The sequence below is a fragment of the Xyrauchen texanus genome, chromosome 29, assembly GCF_025860055.1.
Source record: "Xyrauchen texanus isolate HMW12.3.18 chromosome 29, RBS_HiC_50CHRs, whole genome shotgun sequence".
NCBI classification, from domain to species: Eukaryota; Metazoa; Chordata; class Actinopteri; order Cypriniformes; family Catostomidae; genus Xyrauchen; species Xyrauchen texanus.
The window spans coordinates 34,869,739-34,889,677 of record NC_068304.1 but is presented as its reverse complement, the minus strand read 5'-3'; the positions used below and the strand labels follow the sequence as shown (position 1 = coordinate 34,889,677).

At 39.0% G+C, this 19,939-nt stretch overlaps 1 protein-coding gene across 1 annotated transcript in view; it reads left to right on the top strand.

The window, feature by feature from the left end:
• The window catches only part of LOC127622800 (transcription initiation factor TFIID subunit 4-like), a 105,617-nt gene that overhangs the window by 57,877 nt on the left and 27,801 nt on the right, over positions 1-19,939 (top strand). The window contains exon 14 of the mRNA XM_052096888.1: positions 10,673-10,795. Coding sequence (XP_051952848.1) covers positions 10,673-10,795 — 123 coding nt within the window. The remainder of the gene's footprint in view (positions 1-10,672; positions 10,796-19,939) is intronic.

Genomic DNA, 19,939 nt, shown 5'->3' with positions numbered 1-19,939 from the left:
GCCAAAATAAAGAGACAGGATACAGCAATAGAGCGGCCCACCCTAATCAGCAGCGTCCCGCTGCAGATAGAATGAATCTGGAGAGAAAACGAGAGAGATCGCGGGGGGACAAATGACAAATAGAGAGCAGGAGAAGGCAAAATAAAGTGAAAGAAGCCACAAATACACAAAACGAGTGAAGCCCTGGCAGATACATCACAGTGTCAGGACACACAGACACTCTGCGGCCACAGATTCATCATCGCTGCCCTGGCCTGAGCAGGAGAGGAGAGGGTAGGTAGGGCAGAGGACGTATAGTGACCACTGATGACCACCTGGGTAAATGTGTGTTTCACCACAACAGCCTCTGGCCTGGCAGGCCCAGTGGGCAGCATGTCATGGACAAGGACAAAGTAACATAGGTGGAGGTAAACGGTTGCTCGCAGTCCTGCTAAACACCCGAGTTTATACTGCTGGTGATAAGTGTGGGAATGGACAGCAGACAGGAAATTAGCGAAGCCAACATCTCCATGATCCTGTTGAGCTGAGATGTTCTTCAGGCATGTAGTTTTGTGATCTGAGTTTAAAGCAGTTGTTAATCCACAAATGAGAGTTTTGCCATCATTTACTCACCCTCATGTTGTTTCAAACCTGTATTTACCTTTCTATTCCCCACAGAACACAGAAGGTAATGTTGGGTGGAATGCTAGTCTTAGTCACCATTCACATTTCATTGCATCTTTTTTCATATAATTTTTACTTTTTTCACAAAGTAAATGGTGACTGAGGCTTATAGTCTGTCTAACATCTGCTTTTTTGTTCCAAAGAAGAAAGTCAAATGGGTTTGGAACAACATGAGGCTGTATACATTATGACAGAATTTTCATTTCTGGGTCAACTATTGTTTTACACATTATTTCAGTAAAAATCTAACTATGTTATGACTAATAACTTGAAGTGATCATACTTCAAGTTAAATCTAACATTAAAACATTATAAAAGATGGTTGACTGCTTATTTCTTTGAAACCTGCCATAGAAAAGAGTATAACGTTTTAAATTAAAAATAAAATCCCTGATATTATTTGCATTCAATAATGGCCTAATCGTATTGATAATTGAAAAAAATAAAAAATTGACCGATACCTATGGGGTCACCAATATATTGCACACCCCTTGTTGAAGGTTTTAGTAAATGACATTTGAATGTTTATGAATTTTGACCTAATTTTAACCTAACCCTTTTAACCTTATTTATACAATGGAAGAAGCCTGAAGTTTTTCTCCTGAACTAAGAAAAGCCTGCATTTATAATACGCATGTCGTCATTCCAAAATCAGTTCGCTTTGCCTTATTGAACTTGTCATGGAGCCCTTACCCGATCTGATTCCATAAACACAGAGAACTCTCATCACGCAATTGTAGTGACCTTGTTGTCTTTGTCAAGTCTGTATTGAGCATCATATAAAAAGAGTACATTTGAACAACCTTGGAGAGACGGGCCCTAAAGGAATATTCCGAGTTCAATACAAGTTAAGCTCAATCGTCAGCATTTGTGGAATAATATTGACTACCACAAAAAATATTTCTTTAAATAAAGAAATAATCGGGGTTCCAGTGAGGCACTTACAATGGAAGTGAATGGGGCCAATTTTTTGGAGGGTTTAAAAGGCAGAAATGTGCATCTTATAATTTTATAAAAGCACTTACATTAATTCTTCTGTTAAATCTCTTGACGCTTGTTTATATCGTCATTATTACATTCGTTTTAGGGTTAGTTGACGTTACATGGTCATGGCAACGAAAGTTGTAAAATTGGCTATAACTTTTCACAGAAATTGTTTGTAAGAGATTTGATCACACTAAAATCATGTTATAACACATTGTTTATGTTTTGTTGCAGTCTAACATTTTCAGATTGGCCCAAATCATTTCCATTGTAAGTGCCTCGCTGTGACCCAGACAGTGAGGCACTTACAGTTTTTTTTTTTAAGAAAATGATGCCATGGATTGAGCTTACTTCTATTGAACCCAGAATATTCTGTTACATTTTTAATGTTAAGATGGTTAGCTAGCTAGCTAGCCGCACGCAGTCTCTTCAGGTGGCACACGCAATTGTAAATAATGTTGTGCCCAAACCACACACACACTGATCTTCAGACAGGTCCTCACCCCTCTATTTGTCTTTTTTCTGTCTGTCAGTCTGAGTTGCAGTACATTCTTGATTGAAATGCTCCGTGTTTTTTCTCAAGTTTCACAGCTGTGTAAAATGGAATCTATCCAATGGGAATCTCTATTATATGGGAATAGAGGTTGACCGATTGTGGATTTTGCCGATACCATTAACTAAGGTGGTGGAAAAGGTTGATAACCGATTAATCAGCCAATAGTTTAAAATAAATGTATTTAAAGAATGTTAACAAATTCTTCTTAGTCTTTCCTTACTATGAAGGACACAGACGTAGAGGGTACAAGAGTCCAAAGTGAATAAAATCCTGCGAACACAGAGGGATAATAAAACAAATTACAAATATAGGCAATTATTGTCATACATGTTTACAGAAAAAGCAACTATCGGCACAGTTTACTTGGTCAAACCGATATATCGGTCTACATCTATATGGGAAAATATTTCCTCAAGTGTTTTTCCTCCTCAGCTGATTTCTCCGTCTTTCCTCTTTTATCCATCTGTTCAGTTGTTTCTAAATCTTCATAACTCTGTTTGCACGAGTATTGCGTTTTACATTTTAACCGCACTGTTGTTGATTGCGGCCATGCGATTGGCCTCAGATTGTGTACTTCCACTCACATTAAGATATGAATAGAGCCCACTGCTAAGACTCAAACATCCCATAATGCCTGAACGCTGTGCTTCCTTCTGTAGAGCAAACTATCCTTCGGAAAATATGACTGTGCGAAAGGAAAGTCACGCTCTGGGTGGATGTTTGTGCATATTGATTTTGCCAAGACCTCAAAATATAATCAGACGTGGAATTTTCCCCCTCTGTCATAGTTAGAGGGAATTCTAAACATTTCAATGTGACTTTCATGTGACTTTAAGCTATTTGAAGCAAACTAAAAGACTGAGAAGATTAGAATTGTATTGGTAATTAAAACATCACATTGCAACTGTAAGGGAAAGGAAATTATGCAGATGCTGAAATGTCCTGGGACTGTTTTTATTTACCTCTTTGGAGTTGCTAGTTTCATGTCTACAGTTCCTGAAGTCATGAAACATATTAAATAAGGCAAGCTTTTAAAAATACCTTCGTTGTTCCTGTGTGTTTTTGAATTTAACAAAGTGCCACAATGAGAGAAAGAACAACATAAAGGGATGTTTTTGCCTGCAAGCGTGATGGGGAGGAATCTGAAAAGAGAAAGGCCCGAGAGTATGTGTGCGTGAGTGTATGTGGCCTGTAGGAGGTCTTTCTCTTTGTACGTGGATCTCTTTGGGATGTTAGCAGCGGGAGATTCTGGAATAAAGAAATACACTTATGGGAATAATCCGATGTGCCTAAGATAGGAAAAAAAAGAGATGGAATGAAGGAGAGAAGAAGAGGATGAGATGTTTTCACAATGAACAAAAATATGAAAGGGTCAGCTTTTGCAAATCAGACTCCAAACTAGCCCTCGCCACCTCCCTTCCCAGTCAATCAATGACGGCAAAAATGTGGAATCATGGGAATTCATGCTGGTCTTTTCAGTAGAGCTAACATACAGTGTTTTTTGAATGAAGGTGCTGGTTTAACTAATGATCTAGAATAGGGTTTTCCTAACCCCGGAGGTTGCCAGATCTCTCTTAGTGGTCATCAGACCTACTTTATTTTTAGGGAACGGATTATGATATCACTTGTAGCCTCAATCAAATAATCTGTAGTAAAAACACAGAGACGTCATTCCAAGCTAAGAGAAAAAAACAGGAAATGTTCTTGAATTCTTTCTGCAGTATTTTTTTCTTGTGTGTGCAAACATGTGTAAACATGGATCAATATGTGACGCAACATTTTTGGTCGTGTTGCGTTACTTTGTTTTTCCTGTATCTCTCGCCATGAACTGTGTGTTTTAAAGCTAAAGTGTGTAACTGTTTTGGTGTAAAATACTTAATCCTATCCCACAGGGTTCCCACGGATCCTTAAAAAGTCATTAAATGTCTCAAATACAGTTTACCCAAATTTAAGGTCATAATTAAATACCTTAAATTATACAACAAAAGTCTTAATTTTTATTTAATTAAATTTGGACTCTTGTAGCCTCTGTCTGGCCCTCCCCATCACATTAAGGAAAGACTAAGAACATTTAACATAGTGCTAAATTTTACCAATTTAAAAAACTATTGGCAAACTAACTGGCTTTCTTTCAACACATTATCAAATCAGCACAATCCAATATATCGGTTGATCTCTATTTGTATTTATTTATATAATGGTACATAAACCAATATTAATGTGATATATATGTGGAGAACATGTCTTGAGTACTTTAAACTTGCATATTTCCTACCCTGTTTTACTGATAAGCAATGTTAAGGCCATGTTGAATGTGCGCCCCTGCCTGTTTAAGTAAGAGTCTGTGATACATGATTTATTTTGAGATTGTGTTGGTTTGTTTTGGTGTGGGGATACGGCATTAATTGGATTTGTTCAGGTCTTTAAAAAGCTCTTAAAAAGTCTTACATTTAATTTTAAAAAGACTACAGCAACCCGTATCCCAGCCTAATATGCAGAGATTACTATAAGCAAGCCAATCGTATCTTAATTTTCTCGAAAACAGTTGTAGCAATACTAACATAGGACCTCTTTTAGGGGTGGGGAGTTATTTACACTTGGTCAATTCATGCGTTTTTACTGACTGGATTGCTATTCTATTGAGTAAGCACATTCCATTACCCACATCAATGTGTCTCCGCCCAATGGATATAAATCCGATCTTCAATTCCTGTGCTATATGCAAATAAAACAGAGTTCACTTCCCTGATTATGCTAATGCTGTGGAGCAAATTTAAAGCATGTAATTTATTATTTGATTCTAAGTGACTCTGAACAGTATGCTTGTGTGTTTGCGCTGTGTATTTTTTCCCTTGGGGCTTTTCGTAGGTAAGTTGCATTATGCACGACAGCTGCGGTCATTGTCCATGTTTAATTTCACTTTCGTCAGTGATCTGCATCAAATAAATGAATACATTTTGTTTATCTCTCCTACAACGTGCATCCATTTCTTTCTTCGTTATTATTTACTGTGCACACAAGCCATAAGTATGTACTGCAGCAGTTACTGTATATTTAGCATTTTGCGTATGCTGACATAGCACTGTTTGGGCGGAGTAGAGTTTACACATGTGGCTTGAACAGCCAAATGCATTTACACTTGACCGAGTTTCATCTGGAATGCGTCTCAAACCACCTCCGGAGGTGATCGAATTTATATCCGTCTCATATCCGTCTTGCAGGGCATTCACACTTGGTCTTTTCGTGATCAGACAGCAATCCGATAAGCAAAAACACATGAAGTGACCAAGTGTAAATACCTTCTTAGAATAGTGTAGTTAAGGCTATCCATCTTAACCCTGAGCCCTTAGTACTTCCAGTATATGCACGATTTGACCTCTGATCTTTTACTCTTCTCTGCTTGAAAAACAAGACAACGCTTGTGACTTTTTGCCTTCTGTTTTCCCTCGAGCGAATGCCATTTGTGGAAAATAGAAGCAGAAAACAAGAGTGAGAGAAAGATAGATGGTTTAGAGCAAGAGAATTGAGAGAGGAAGGGTCCTAAGTGTGCCAGTGCAGTCCACATGTTTCCATTAGATTGTCGTGTTGGCTAATTAGGGAGCGGCAGCATGATTCACCTTGTTAATTAGAAGCACTTGCACACCATCGGCCCCCGGGTCTCCGGGAGAGAGAACAAGAGATCCAGAGAAACACAAGAGCCCTTATTCTACGCCCGCAGTCTCTCTGCGTCTCTGAAGATCCTCTTTTTTTGATTTGAGAATGAATAAATCATCGCCAACGTCCTTTCATTGTGTAGACGACTCTGTTCAACTGCCACCAATGCAAAATACACCTGATCAATAGAAGGTGAAGTCGTGGCACATCGCACTTATGGAAGAAAGAAAGAGGTTGAGAGAGGAGAAGACTGCTTGCCCAAGCAGAGACGAACCTGTGTGACACAAAAGATGGAAATTTTCTACTTAGATAAGCGAGATATTTAATGATCTCCTCTCTTGAATGTGTTATTCTGAGATTCTCATTTAAATATCAACATCAAATAACACATAACTCTTCTCTGTTAATGTTAACACATTATGTTCATTGTTTTGGCTGTAGTCAAATCTACGATAATTAGAGAGGTGTTTTAGCCAAGGTCGAACAGCACACACATAGTGTTTCTGCATATCTGCAGCTCTGTTAAATATAAATGGTGTTTTAATACCAGGAAGTGATCTCATAATGAGCCTGACCCTGGGGGTAGGCCTGGGGTGTTCGTGTAATTTGGGATTTGGCTTGAACTTCACATCTCATCTGTCTAAAAATCTCTCAAAAAACCCAAGCTTCAGATGGGCAGCTTCCATCTTTTTCTTCGAGGTCAACATGTCAGGCCCTCTTTGAACCTGTGGTCAATGAATGTAACACGTCAGATATATCAGTGCTCATTTTGAACACGTTTTAAAGGGATTGTTCACCCAAAAATTGTAATTCTCTATTGGATACTGTATAGTCTATTATAGTATTCTGTATGCAGTACAGTATGTGTAAATTGTATATTTTTAAAGCTATGCGCAATTCTTTAAAAAAACAATATGCCATTTTAATGTATCTATGGATAAACAATATACACAATAAAGTATTATTATACTGAAATGACAAACATCTGGAATCTAATATTAGAAATTGTTCCTTAAAGTCAACATCCAATCAAAAGTGACCCTTTTTACTTTTTTGCTTAATAAATGTATCTGGTCTTATGCACAATTTATCTGTGGATTCTGTGTTACTTTAAATATTTTTTTTATTTTAATTTTAATAATCTTTCTTAAATCTTTTTCTTGGAGTATTTTGTTCTTGAATTTTGCAATATGTTTTCGCAAATTACATTTTTGGTTGTCTTTAAGTTGTCTTCTTTTATTTGATTTTTACTCTATTTGCATGGCTATTTTTGAAGAATTTGTCCATCATAAGAATAGCAACCTCAATTCAGTGTCTTTGGACAGGAGGGAGAGGGCAGCTCAATGCTGGGCTTTTATATTTCAGACTGTGGTGTTACTCAAAATCACTGTTGCCCAGACCCCCCAAACCACCCCAATCTTCCCGTTCCGCTTGGGCACAGACATCTGTATGGGTGTGTACTTGTGCAATGCTGTAGGCCTCTGGCCTGTGGTGTGTGTGTGTGTGTGTGTGTGTGGGGGGGGGAGGGGGTACAGAAGGTTTTGTTGCTGCAAATAGAGACGGGCAGGTCTAGCCTACATGACAAACAGCTCGTATCTACACTGGCATGTGCTTTATGTGAAGTGAAATCCTCATGTGCATGAGCTTGAGGTTAAGACGTGGATCTATACGCCACTGATTTACTACAGCAACAACAAAGAATACTAGCCTATCTGTGTGTCTCTGTCCATCTGTCTGTTCATCATCTGTCTGACTGACCGACAAGTCTTATAAGGTCTGTTAAACCTTTAAACCTCAAGGTTTTACAACTTTAATTTGTTACGGTTTTGTACATTTTACTTAAAGTTAAAAGCAATTACCATTTCTTCAAGTCATTTAACTATTAAACATTTATTTTTGAAGCAGTACTGCAGAATATATTAACAGTTAGCCAAAATAATTCATATGAATATTTCTCTAAAATTGTCCCCAATAATGAGCTCAGCAGTTAACTATAATGCTACACATAGTTGAGTTATAAATTCTGTCTTTCTCTCTGGTACATGTGGGTGATGATATGCCTGTAATGGTGCCCGCTTAGAGAGCTGGCACCACAGATGGCACAGTGGGACCTGCATTTATCAGAATGCCATAAATCTGAGACTCAGGCAGTAGCCGCAGGCATCGAGCGGGCGCAGAGTCTGGTACCAGCTGCTGAGCAGACATGGAGGCGCTCTGATCCTTGAGTGGGGTATCAGGGCTGTTGGTAGAACAGGATTATCACAGGGGTCAGTGGTCAGAGAGTATGGGTGTGTAGGGGGGATGCAGATATGTGTAGTGATACGAGTAAAGCAGATTGTGGGGATGGAGAGAGAGAGCTGGGGCGAGTTTTATGGTCATAACGGGCCGTTGAGTGTTTAAAGTCATTCCAAAATCTGTATTACATTCTTTCTTCAGTAGAACACAGAAGGACATGTTAAGTCAAAAGCTACTATTTATGATACAAAGAAAGTGGATGGCCACACAACACGATTACACAGGAAATAAACATGTTGCTTTCTAACGTTCATGTTCTCTCAACTCTGCTACTGAAATTGGTCTGTGCTTCCTGAAATTCCAATCACTGCCCCCAGTGGGCCGAATCTGAAAGTATTGTTGAACGTATGAGCATATGTGAGCTCCAGTTTCCGAGTGAAATGTCCACAGAGGGGCGCCAAAAGTTGAGTTGTATTTTTTTGTTGTAAATTATTTAATACAGCTACAGTAAAGTATATTTTTATTAACCATACACCTTAATCCAAACCTCTAAACCTAACCATCAAAAACGCAAGCTCCAAATTACAATTATCATTGTTTAAGTGAACACAATTTCTTCCTGGTTCCCTTTGGACCAGAACCCATGTTTCAGATGTTATTTTTACAATGCTCTATCAGCAGCACTAACAGGAAATGTGATCACGTTTGAACTGATGCAAAAATGTCTGATGGGGCTTGTTAGTAATTTGGCTGAATGTGGTTGATTTCAGGGAACATGAACTTTCGAAAGCAATATGTAGACTTACCGCATGATTAAGGTTTGGTGCAGGTTTAAGACAAACATGCCTGTCACCACAGATAGGCTCACATGCCTGTTCTTTTGTGTTTTTCAAAGTGTGAAGCCTACAGCCCATAAACAGCCTAAAGGGTAAATTACATGACAGACTCACTGTCTCCATCTTCAACACACACACACACACACACACACACACACACACACACACACACACACACACACACACACACACACACACACAAAACACTGTTTGCACAGTTTGGACTGGGTTTTGAAAACCAAAGTAATCTCTATAACATGCTATTTTGAGGGCAACATCACAGGTCTCTGTGATCAAAACATACACACACACACACACACAGAATGAGAAAAGTGTGTGAAAGATTGCATTGATTGCCCTCATTCAGTCCTATAACACACACACACTCACACGCAACACCAGCGGGCATTCGGCTGTACACTCCCTCACCGCAGACAGACTGTGACGGGCGCGTGTGAGAGAGGCCATATGTGGTTGTGTATGTCTGTATCTGTACATTTGACTGATTGTGTGTGTGTGTGTGTGTGTGTGTGTGTGTGTGTGTGTACCCCGGGCCCTCACACGTCCTCAGAAAGGCTTCGCTGAGTGAGGCTGCCCCGCAGGAATCTCTGACATTACCTGCGGCGCCACTGGGCCCCTTACACTTCACAAAGTGAAAAATCACATCAGAGCGTGTGATCTCACACACGCTCATTTATATTCATTCGTCCAAATATCTCTAAACTAACTACCATTTTATAGGGTTTTGGGTTGCATATACTTATTTGTTATTGGTGCTTTACCAGTGATTGGTGATCTGTATTTTGCAGACGTTGATGTCACTTTCTGTGACATCATCCTACAACAAAGACAGTTGCTATCAAGGAGGCCTACAATACCTGGAGAGAGCTATGCATTTGCATTCCTATTCATCTCAATGGAAGTTTTTGAGCCAATAAGCTGAGCTATAAATGCCATGCTTATATTACCTCTCCACTGTGTATTAGAAGTCCGGGAATACTAAAGTCTATTTCCCACTTTTAAGGGGATAGTTCACCCAAAAATGGAAATTCTCTCATGATTTACTCACCCTCATGCCATCACAGATGTGTATGACATTCAGATGTAAATGACCAAAAATAGGAGGAGGAGAATGAGAAAGTGAAAGTAAAGTGGAAATTGACAGAGCAGTAAAAAAGGGCTTAAATATTGAACACCCACACCTATCAAAGCGCTTAAAAATATATGGATTTAACCACCAGAGTCATCTGGAGTACCTTTATTTTGCCCTTGTGTGGCTTTTGGAGCTTAAACATTTTGGCACCCATTCACTTACATTGTATGGACCTAAAGACCTGAGAAATTCTTCTAAAAATCTTCAGTTGTGTTCAGCAGAAGAAAGTCATACCCTCATGCCATCCCAGATGTGTGAGTAAATGATTAGTGAATTTTCATTGCCCTCCAAAAATCTATTATAGATAAAAAAAAGATGGACCCTCCTCCTGATCGATCACCACCACTGGAGGGGGTGTTCCATATTTTTACATTTTGAAGGTGGAGAAGCTAGCCAGCCAAACCTTGACTCTCTGGTTGCCATGTTCAGAATGAAATGCTAGCCTACTGCACACTGCGCAGTACATACTGTATACTTCTGACAATTATTGTATGAAACAGTATGAAATTTGCAACAATAATATTTTCAAAGAGTAGGATGCTACATTGTTATGATATGTCTTGTGTTTCAGCATGTAATTTGCATTTTCAGATGCAGCAACAGGAACTAGCCCAAATGAGACAACGAGACGCCAACCTTACGGCACTCGCCGCCATTGGTCCGAGGAGAAAACGCAAGGTGGACTCACCTGGAGCTACAACGTCAGGCACTGAGGTACAAACCTTTACATGATTTATTAAACAATGATGTCTTCTAATGACTCGATAAATCAACATTAAAATCAACCAGAAATAAAAATTGCCAGAATTAACTGTCTTTAGGACTCTCCTTTTCGGATTGACGTAATCAAGTCCTATTATTTTTCAACCACCTCTCATATAGAGAACAGTTTTGACCATCAAATACATTTTCAGATGAATAAAATCAATTAAAAATATGCAGAGTGGGTTGTGAACACCAATTCATGTTGATTTTAAATGGGTGCATTTGGCTGGAATTTGAGATTAGAATTGAAATTTCACTGTTAGATTAGGATTGTCAGGATTTGCTGTCTAACGTTTTTTTTTAATGGCTGTATCTAGGGCTGTGCAATATTACCAAAAATATGATCACAATATTATTTTTTATGTCCCACGATGTCTATATTTATCACATTTTTTTTAATTTCCAAGTTGACAGAAGAAAAGAAGAAACAATTATGAAATGCTGAAAAGTCAAATATGTCTCTACAAAACTGCATTAGTACTGTATGAAATAGCCCAAATGAGAAAATTTAGAAAATGTAAAAGTCTGAATGGACCATTTTTATATTTTCATTAAAGTGAGAAAAAACTAGCTCTACCAACTGGTAATTTCATATTCTTTAATAGTCAATCTGATTCATTTTCACAAAATTAGAATAGAAATCTATTTGTTTATTATTAAAGGCTCGTAACATGCCGAAATGTTAGAAAAACATTACCTCTTTATGTCTACTCGCATGCGGGGAAAAGAGGAAACGTGTGCAGAGCGGGACAGGGCATAATTGAAGCATGTTTGCTGCTAGAGAAAAATATTCAAGAATACAGCACCGAAAGATCAGAGCTGGTGTAAACTAAACTGTCATTTTGTCAACTGTCACGCTGCTCACTAGAGACGATGAAGTCCTCATGATGTCTTGCAGTCTGGATGGAACCGGCGTAGCCTAATCGCTAGCAACATCATACAGTCTTGGAAAGCCGAACAGCTTGCGTTTTTAGCGACACACACCAATCATCTAGATGTAGAACATCGGCTAAATATAAAAAATTACCCAAAAGCTTATCATCGATATAGTGGATTTTTTTCATTGCCATAAATATCGAGAACGTTTTATCGCCCAGACCTAGCTGCATCCCACTTTGCATATGTCAACAACACACTAAAATATGCACTTCTGTGATCATGGGAAATCATTTTCAACTTAAAATGTTGAAAGTAAAGGTAGACCAATATATCGGTTTTAGCAATTTAGCAAAAAGCCGATGCTTTTTGGAACTGTATATTATTATTATTATTATTATTATTAATATTGGGATTTTGGTTGAAAAATAAATGGCATCTGATATTTTATTCACATTGTGCTCTTATAGCATCTAGGTCTTTGCCTATCATAGTAAGGAAAGACTAAGAAAATGTTTTAACATTAGAATTTACAGTATAATCAACCGATTAATCTGTTATCTTCCTTTTCCACCACTTTAGTTATCGATATTGGCAAAATCCACAATCGTTCGACTTCTAGTTAAAAGTGAACTGTCACATGCTTCTCTTTAGCAGCACAAGATTGTGGGCAAAATTGGCCAAAAATTATTTAATTTAAAATTGACCAGAAATACTACGACATTATGACACTTTTGACTATTTTAGACATACTATAATTTGGCACGCGATAATCTTAATCTCACAATCTTTATAAAATGGATAGCATGCAAGTTGGTAATTTGTCATTTTATGTCAAGATGTCATACTCAGGATATTGCTACAGGAGTTGATATTCATGTGAGCAAACATGATTAAATGTCTTTTCATATAGTAAAAGTAAACAACAGAGCTTTTTTTCCCTGCAACATTTGTCAACTTCCCCTCAGTTAATGAAGTGGACACGCACTGCGCGTCATGCACGAGTGTTACAGTGTTATTTTGAGATGCAGAACGCATTGTTGCTGCACATATGGCTACCAGCTCTGCTCTGCATTACAGAGGATTATGCTGTACACACTGGAGACTTGAAGAAATATAAGTACAATATTTCCTGTACATTGTGTGGTATATGAAGTCATTGGGTTTAGCTACATCTGGCAAATGTTTAGCTTTGCTGTTGGAGTTGGAAAGCCAATTCATATTCCCTCATGGATTGTGATTAATGCTTGAAAAAGGTAAACTGGAAAAAACACATTGTGAGCGTCAACTGGTCATTTTAATAACCTGTTCATTGAGTAGTGTGTATGTGTGCGTGCTTAGCACAGAAAGTGATGAATATGACCAGCATAAATAACTAAATAAATGTATTATTTCTGCTTTGTGAACACAGTGCCGACCTCTTTCACTGTTTTATTGTTTCTGAGCTGAGAGCTGCTGACCACAATAACGGCCATAACTGTATATAAACACACACGTACACATTTATACACTCACCCTGCTGAGAAAAAAAAAACTTAAACCAGCCTGGAATGGTTTGTTGGTCTTACCTCGGTTTAAACTGGTCATAGCTGCTTTAAGCTGGTCTCCTAGCCTGACCAACTTGGTGTTCTGCTTGTTTATGATGGTCTTAGCTGGTTAAAGATAGTGTCCCAGCCTTTCCAAGCTGATGGTCTGTTGGTTTAAGATGGTCTTAGCTGGTTTAAGATGGTCTCTCAGCCTTAACAAGCTAGTGTTCAACTGGTTTAAGATTGTCTATCAGCCTGACCAAGCTGGTTGTCAGATGGTTTATGATGGTCTTAACTGGTTTAAGCTAGTCTCACAGCCTGACCGAGCTGATGATCTGTTGGTTTAAGATGGTCTCTCAGCCTTAACAAGCTAGTGTTCAGCTGGTTTAAGATCCTCTTAACTAGTTTAAGATGGTCTCCCAGCCTGACCAAGCTGATATGCTGTTGGTTTAAAATGGTCTTAGCTGGTTTAAGATGGTCTCTCAGCCTTAACAAGCTAGTGTTCAGCTGGAGTAAGATGGTCTTAGCTGGTTTAAGATTGTCTATCTGCCTGACCAAGCTGGTTGTCAGATGGTTTATGATGGTCTTAACTGGTTTAAGCTAGTCTCACAGCCTGACCGAGCTGATGATCTGTTGGTTTAAGATGGTCTTAGCTGGTTTAAGATGGTCTCTCAGCCTTAACAAGCTAGTGTTCAGCTGGTTTAAGATACTCTTAACTAGTTTAAGATGGTCTCCCAGCCTGACCAAGCTGATATTCTGTTGGTTTAAAATGGTCTTAGCTGGTTTAAGATGGTCTCTCAGCCTGACCAAGCTGATGTTCTATTGGTTTAAGATGGTTTAACTGGTTAAAAATGATCTTAGCTGGTTTAACATGGTTTCCCAGCCTCACCAAGCTATTGTTCAACTGGTTTAAACTGTTCTTAGCTGGTTTAAGATGGTCTTCTAGCCTGACCAAGGTTGTCTTCAGTTGGTTTAGCTAGGAGACCAGTTGAAAGGTGCCCACAACCCCTTTAAAACAAACCAACAGACCAGTTGCATGAAGCGCACTAGGCTGTAATAACTCTTCTTCTACTAACAAAAAATTACCATGGTATTAACATTTGTTTTTTTACTTGATGCCATGGTAATATTATGTAATTTAATACATGGAATACTAAGAATTAAACTTTGACATTTAAATTGTCCTGCACCATTTGTGCTATGGGTATGAATGATGATTCAAATCACGTGGCTTGTTGAGGAAATGTGTGTTAATATTTATTTTTTAAATCCAACTTTCTAACAAAACACAGACTTTCATTGAAGGTGTTTTCGCCTCATATCTAGAGACTAATACAGTATATTATAGAGACTTATAGGTGGACTCTTTTGACTTTGGCTTGTAGGACACTCTAGCAACTGCATAGCAACACACTAGGAACTACTCAGCACAACCTAGCAACGGCACTCTGGTACTTTTGCACAGGTAGGGCTCATATGTTCTTCAGAAAACATAAAACTCTAGTTACAACTCTAGGTAGTTTTTGAAGTACCTGTAAATGTATGTTAATACCACTGCAGTGAATATGGTTATCATTTAGTATCATGATATTTGTATGATAAGTATGATAGTAGTACTACCATCTGATATCCTCACTGTACCGCCACGGTACATTTTGTAATGGCCATTTTATGTTTCTTTGTTTAATTGGAGGGTGTTTTTATAAAGTAATGCCGCCCATTAAAGATCAAGATTGTGAGAAAAGAGAAGAGAACGGAAGGAGAAAAGGAAAGACAGAGCGAGGAATCTTAACTTATTTTCACTTTGTTTTCACCTCCTCCTTATTTCTTCATTTGGGCTGGCGCTGTGTGCCGCCTTGAGCGATTTCTCTGCTTTCTCCAGAGCAAAGTGAATGTGACTTTTCTAAGGGGGTCACGGAATTGCTGCGGGCTACGGCAGAGCTGTCGTATTCAGGCCTTTTCCGAGTTTCACTCTGGGGCACGGTAGAGATTTCATCTGTGCAGAAATGCGCCGTGGGGTGCAAGCTCAGGGTGTGCTGCACAGCTTTACTCTGGCTCCTCGGATTCTCTGAGTATCCGGACTCTGTTCTGCTGCATTAATCCCAAACAAAAGCCTCTTAGTGTCTGGAAACAGTCACCAAGACTGAGACATGGGAATGAGTGAGATGGTAAAAATTCAGGTTTTAGTATCAAACGAAGAAAAAGCATGGGTATGTCGTTCGTTCTCCCTGCGATATTCCCAAAGGAAAATATTATTGCTCAAAGGAATTTTCAAATGGGACAAATTTCAAATTTCCACAATTGGGACAATTGTTGACACATAGGTCAGAGCATAGAGCTACAGAATTAATATTATAGCATAGCTATTTGGTCTTGGATGAAGTTGATAGGAAATGTTATTCGTATTTAATTTTAATAACTATGAATGACTATATATCAATATTAAGAACTTCTTATTGTGATCATTTTATTTGCAGACTTTGGGTTTTGGCAAATCTGAGCACAGTTTGATACATTAAGATATCTTCTGAAACTCTAAAGGAGACACATGATATTTCTGGGGTCTTTTACTCTGGAAAAGGGCTTAGTTCACTCAAAGTTGGAAATTTTGTAATCATTTACTCACCCTCATTTCACGCTGAACCCATAGGACCTTCTCCAATCACGTTTACAGGTATTCAAATATGCCATGTTGCCAGGTTTGATGTCAATGATGCCTTACACCATTGGTTCTTATGTCACGTGAACGGTTGTGACTCACCAAGTTGCATTTTTGAAGCTTGACAGGAAAAGAGCTGATTGAGCATTCTACTAAACATCTCCTTTGAGTTTTACGAAACATAGAAAGTCATGGAGTGGTGGTGGTGTGGAGTGGTGGTGGTGTAGTGGTCTAAGCACATAACTGGTAATCTGGTAATCAGAAGGACACTGGTTCAAACCCCACAGCCACCACCATTGTGTCCTTGAGCAAGGCACTTAACTCCAGGTTGCTCCGGGGGGATTGTCCCTGTAATAAGGTCTCTGTAAGTCGCTTTGGATAAAAGCGTCTGCCAAATGCATAAATGTAAATGTAAATGTCATACGGGTTTGGAACAAAATGAGGGTGAGTAAATGATGACAGAACTTTCATATTACCTAAACTGTGATTTTTAGTTCCTATGGGTTACCCAGAATTGCCTGTCCTCCCCCTCCGAGTCTGTATGTGTGCGACTGATTTCAGGTAACACTGGTGGCTGGAGATTGTGGGTGTTTTTCCTCGTTATTCACCCCCCTCCTCTCATCTGGCCAGGCTTCAGATGGCCCTGGGGCTGAACCTGATAGCCCATGTTCAGCGTTAAGTCTGTCTCCATCCTGAGCGAACAAAGAGACTTTACAGCGCTCCTAGGCATAGATTAGAGAGAGAGAGACAGGGGGGCCCCTAACTGGCCCTTGCTTGGGGTCATTGCGCAGCCAGGGGCCACAGTAACAAACTCAAGCTTTTGAAGTTCAGTACAGAGACACTGTGTGGGAAGCAAATGGAGAAAATGAACAAGAAAAGAAAGCAGAGAAAGTGTAAATTGGTTTATGAATGTTATGACGAATGTGGGGTTCAGTTCTCAGGTGCAGGAAATGAGCAATCCACTCCCAAAATATGACGCAAGAGATGTTTTGAAAGCACCACAGTGTTTACACTCCTCAGAAAGTCAACCGACCAATGGATTGCTAATAATTGCACTTTAAACTACAATACAAGTTAGAGTATTTGAAAGTATTTTAACATCTGCTTCAGCTTTAATAGCCAAACCACACTCCTATGATGCTAGGGTGTTGGGGTGGTTACAAGGCGTTGCTATGCTGTTGCTAGGGTACTCTTAGTGGTTTCTTACTGACTAAAACCAAAAGATCCAGTTTTCTTCTTCATAGTAACTCTATGGAATTTTTTTTTCTTCAGTTTTATCATCCACCAGGAAAATATCATCAGTCTAAGTACATACAAAAACGATTTGAGGTATCATTCATGTCTGTTGCACAATCGGTACATGATGAGTTACACAGTGAAGTTTAATACTTAGGATTAGTGATTTGAATAGACCCCTCACCTTAAAGGGATTGTTCACCCAAAAATGAGAATTCTCTCATAATTTATTCATCCTTATGCCTTCCCAGATGTGTATGACGTTCTTTCTTCTGCTGAACTGAAATGAAGTTTTTAAAAGAATATCTCAGCTCTGTAGGTCCAAGTGAATGGGTGCCAAAGTTTTGAAGCTCCAAAATCACATAAGTCAGCATAAAAGTAAGTTATAAGACTCCAGTGGTTAAATCCATGTCTTCAGAAAATATGATAGGTGTGGGTGAGAAACAGATCAATGTTTAAGTCCTTTTGTACTATGAATTCTCCTGCTTGCTTAGTCAATCTCCACTTTAACTTTCACATTTACATTCTTCTTTTGTTTTTGATGATTCACAGTCTTCATTCATATCGCCACCTACTGGGCAGGGAGAAGACTTTCTAGCAAAAAAGGACTTAAATATTGATCTGTTTCTCACCCACACCTATCATATCACTTCTAAAAATATTGATTAAAACACTGGAGTCGTATGGATTACCGTTATGCTAACTTTATTTTTTTTTTTGAGCATAACAATTTTGGCACCCATTCACGTGTATTGTATGGACCTACAGAGATTTTAGAGCTTCTAAAAATCTTAATTTGTGTTCTGCAGAAGAAAGAAAGTCATACACATCTGGGATGGCATGAGAGTGAGTTAATGATGAGAGAATTCTCATTTTTGGGTGAATTATGCCTTAAATGGTTATTAATAGTAATAGCAAGATTAGCCTTAGCAAACACCACTACTTATTCCAGACCTGTGTAACAAAATGTCCACATTCACTGGTACTTCACCAAAGATTGAATCACCTTTGTCCATTTAATTCTGTCACCTTTGTCTTTTTAAGGTTGTAGAAAAAAGGTAAGGGGGGGGGGTGGTTAAAAGCACAAGGACTAATGCCCTTTCCTCCAGCTAAATTAACAGGAATGACGTGGAAAACAATCTGAGCCGGGAATGAAAGAGGGGGGTGGAACCATTAAAATGCGCCCCGGGCTATGGACTGCACCCAGTATCACTAAAAATGCTCGTGTTACAGATGTGCAGGCAGGCTCACAGGCAAACTGTGCTCTTGTTCTATAGCTACAATTAAAATCAACCTCACTGCCAAAAAACTGGACGGCAAAAAGAGAAAGAAAGAGAAAAAGGCCGGCATGAACATCAAAGAAAGACTGAAATGTGTATGCAGTTATAAGAATATTCTCCAAGCCCTGAGGTTCAACATGCTCCTCTTGTTAATGAGAATTTGTGACCTCTAGTTTGTAAGTTAAACTTGTAATCTTGGTTAATGAAGTAAATCAATCCCAACTTGGAGTGAACAGCCTCGTCTTCCATCCAGCCTCTCTCTATCCTTTGCCCTCACTTGTATGTTCACCCTGGTCTTTCGCTTCTCCTCCCATATTTCCCAGCCTGCGAGTAAACATGGGCAGATTGTCGGCCAGACAAACAGGAAGGCCACGGGTGTGTTGTCTGTGTGTGGGGGTGTTTGTGTGCTTTAACATCTGTTTGGTGGGCTGTTTCATTTTGTAGCTCAGCTGAAGGGACAGTCACCCACCCCTACTCTATTGCCATCTTTAAACTGCAAAGGTGGCACAGAAGATGGATCTGAAGTGGCATTTGCCAAGGAGGTGGCATGAATACATTTACACAGCAATTAAAATTGTATAAATAATGTTATCAGATTAAGTTTTTAATTAAGTTTTAAATCTAAAATGTATAAGCATAGAAATATTAAGTTAATGTAAATATGAAATTATACTTAAATATGAAACTAGAAATGATTAAATATATGCTCTATTATGACAACATTCATTTGCTGTACATACTGTAGAACCAAAGCAGCATCAGAACTGCCTTTGATACTAAGGGTTGAGGTGGGTCAGAGCAGGCATAATTTAGTCTGGCTTTTATGCAGCATTGTGTCTTTACACAGTATTTTGAGCAGGCACAGAGCAGCCTTATCTCGGTTGTGTAAAAACCCCTTAAGACTATTAAAACAGCACAGACCGCACAAGAAAATGCAAAAAACTTTTTTCAATTCCCATCTAATAAATGTATAGAGTGTTTTTTCTTTTTAAATTCTGGTGCTTTTTGAGTGGAGTTTCATTTGGTCCATGTATATTGCGTTCATACGGTTTTTGTTTCAAAATAAAAAAAGGTAAATTATGGGGGCCTGGGTAGCTCAGTCATGAGTTCGAATCCAGGGCATGCTGAGTGACTCCAGCCAGGTCTCCTAAGCAACCAAATTGGGCCGGTTGCTAAGGAGGGTAGAGTCACATGAGGTAACATTATAATTGCTATAATGTGGTTCTCGCTCTCGGTGGGGCGCATGGTGAGTTGTGCGTGGATGCCGTGGAGAATAGCGTTAAGCCTCCACACGCGCTACGTCTCTGCGGTAATGCGCTAAACAAGCCATGTGTTAAGATGCTCAGCTTGACGGTCTCAGACGTGGAGGCAACTGAGATTCATCCTCCGCCACCCGGATTGAGGCGAGTCACTACAACACCACAAGGACTTAGAGCGCATTGGGAATTGGGCATTCCAAATTGGGGACAAGTAAATATTTCAGAAATAGCCATACAAAGTGAAAACTATCAGCACT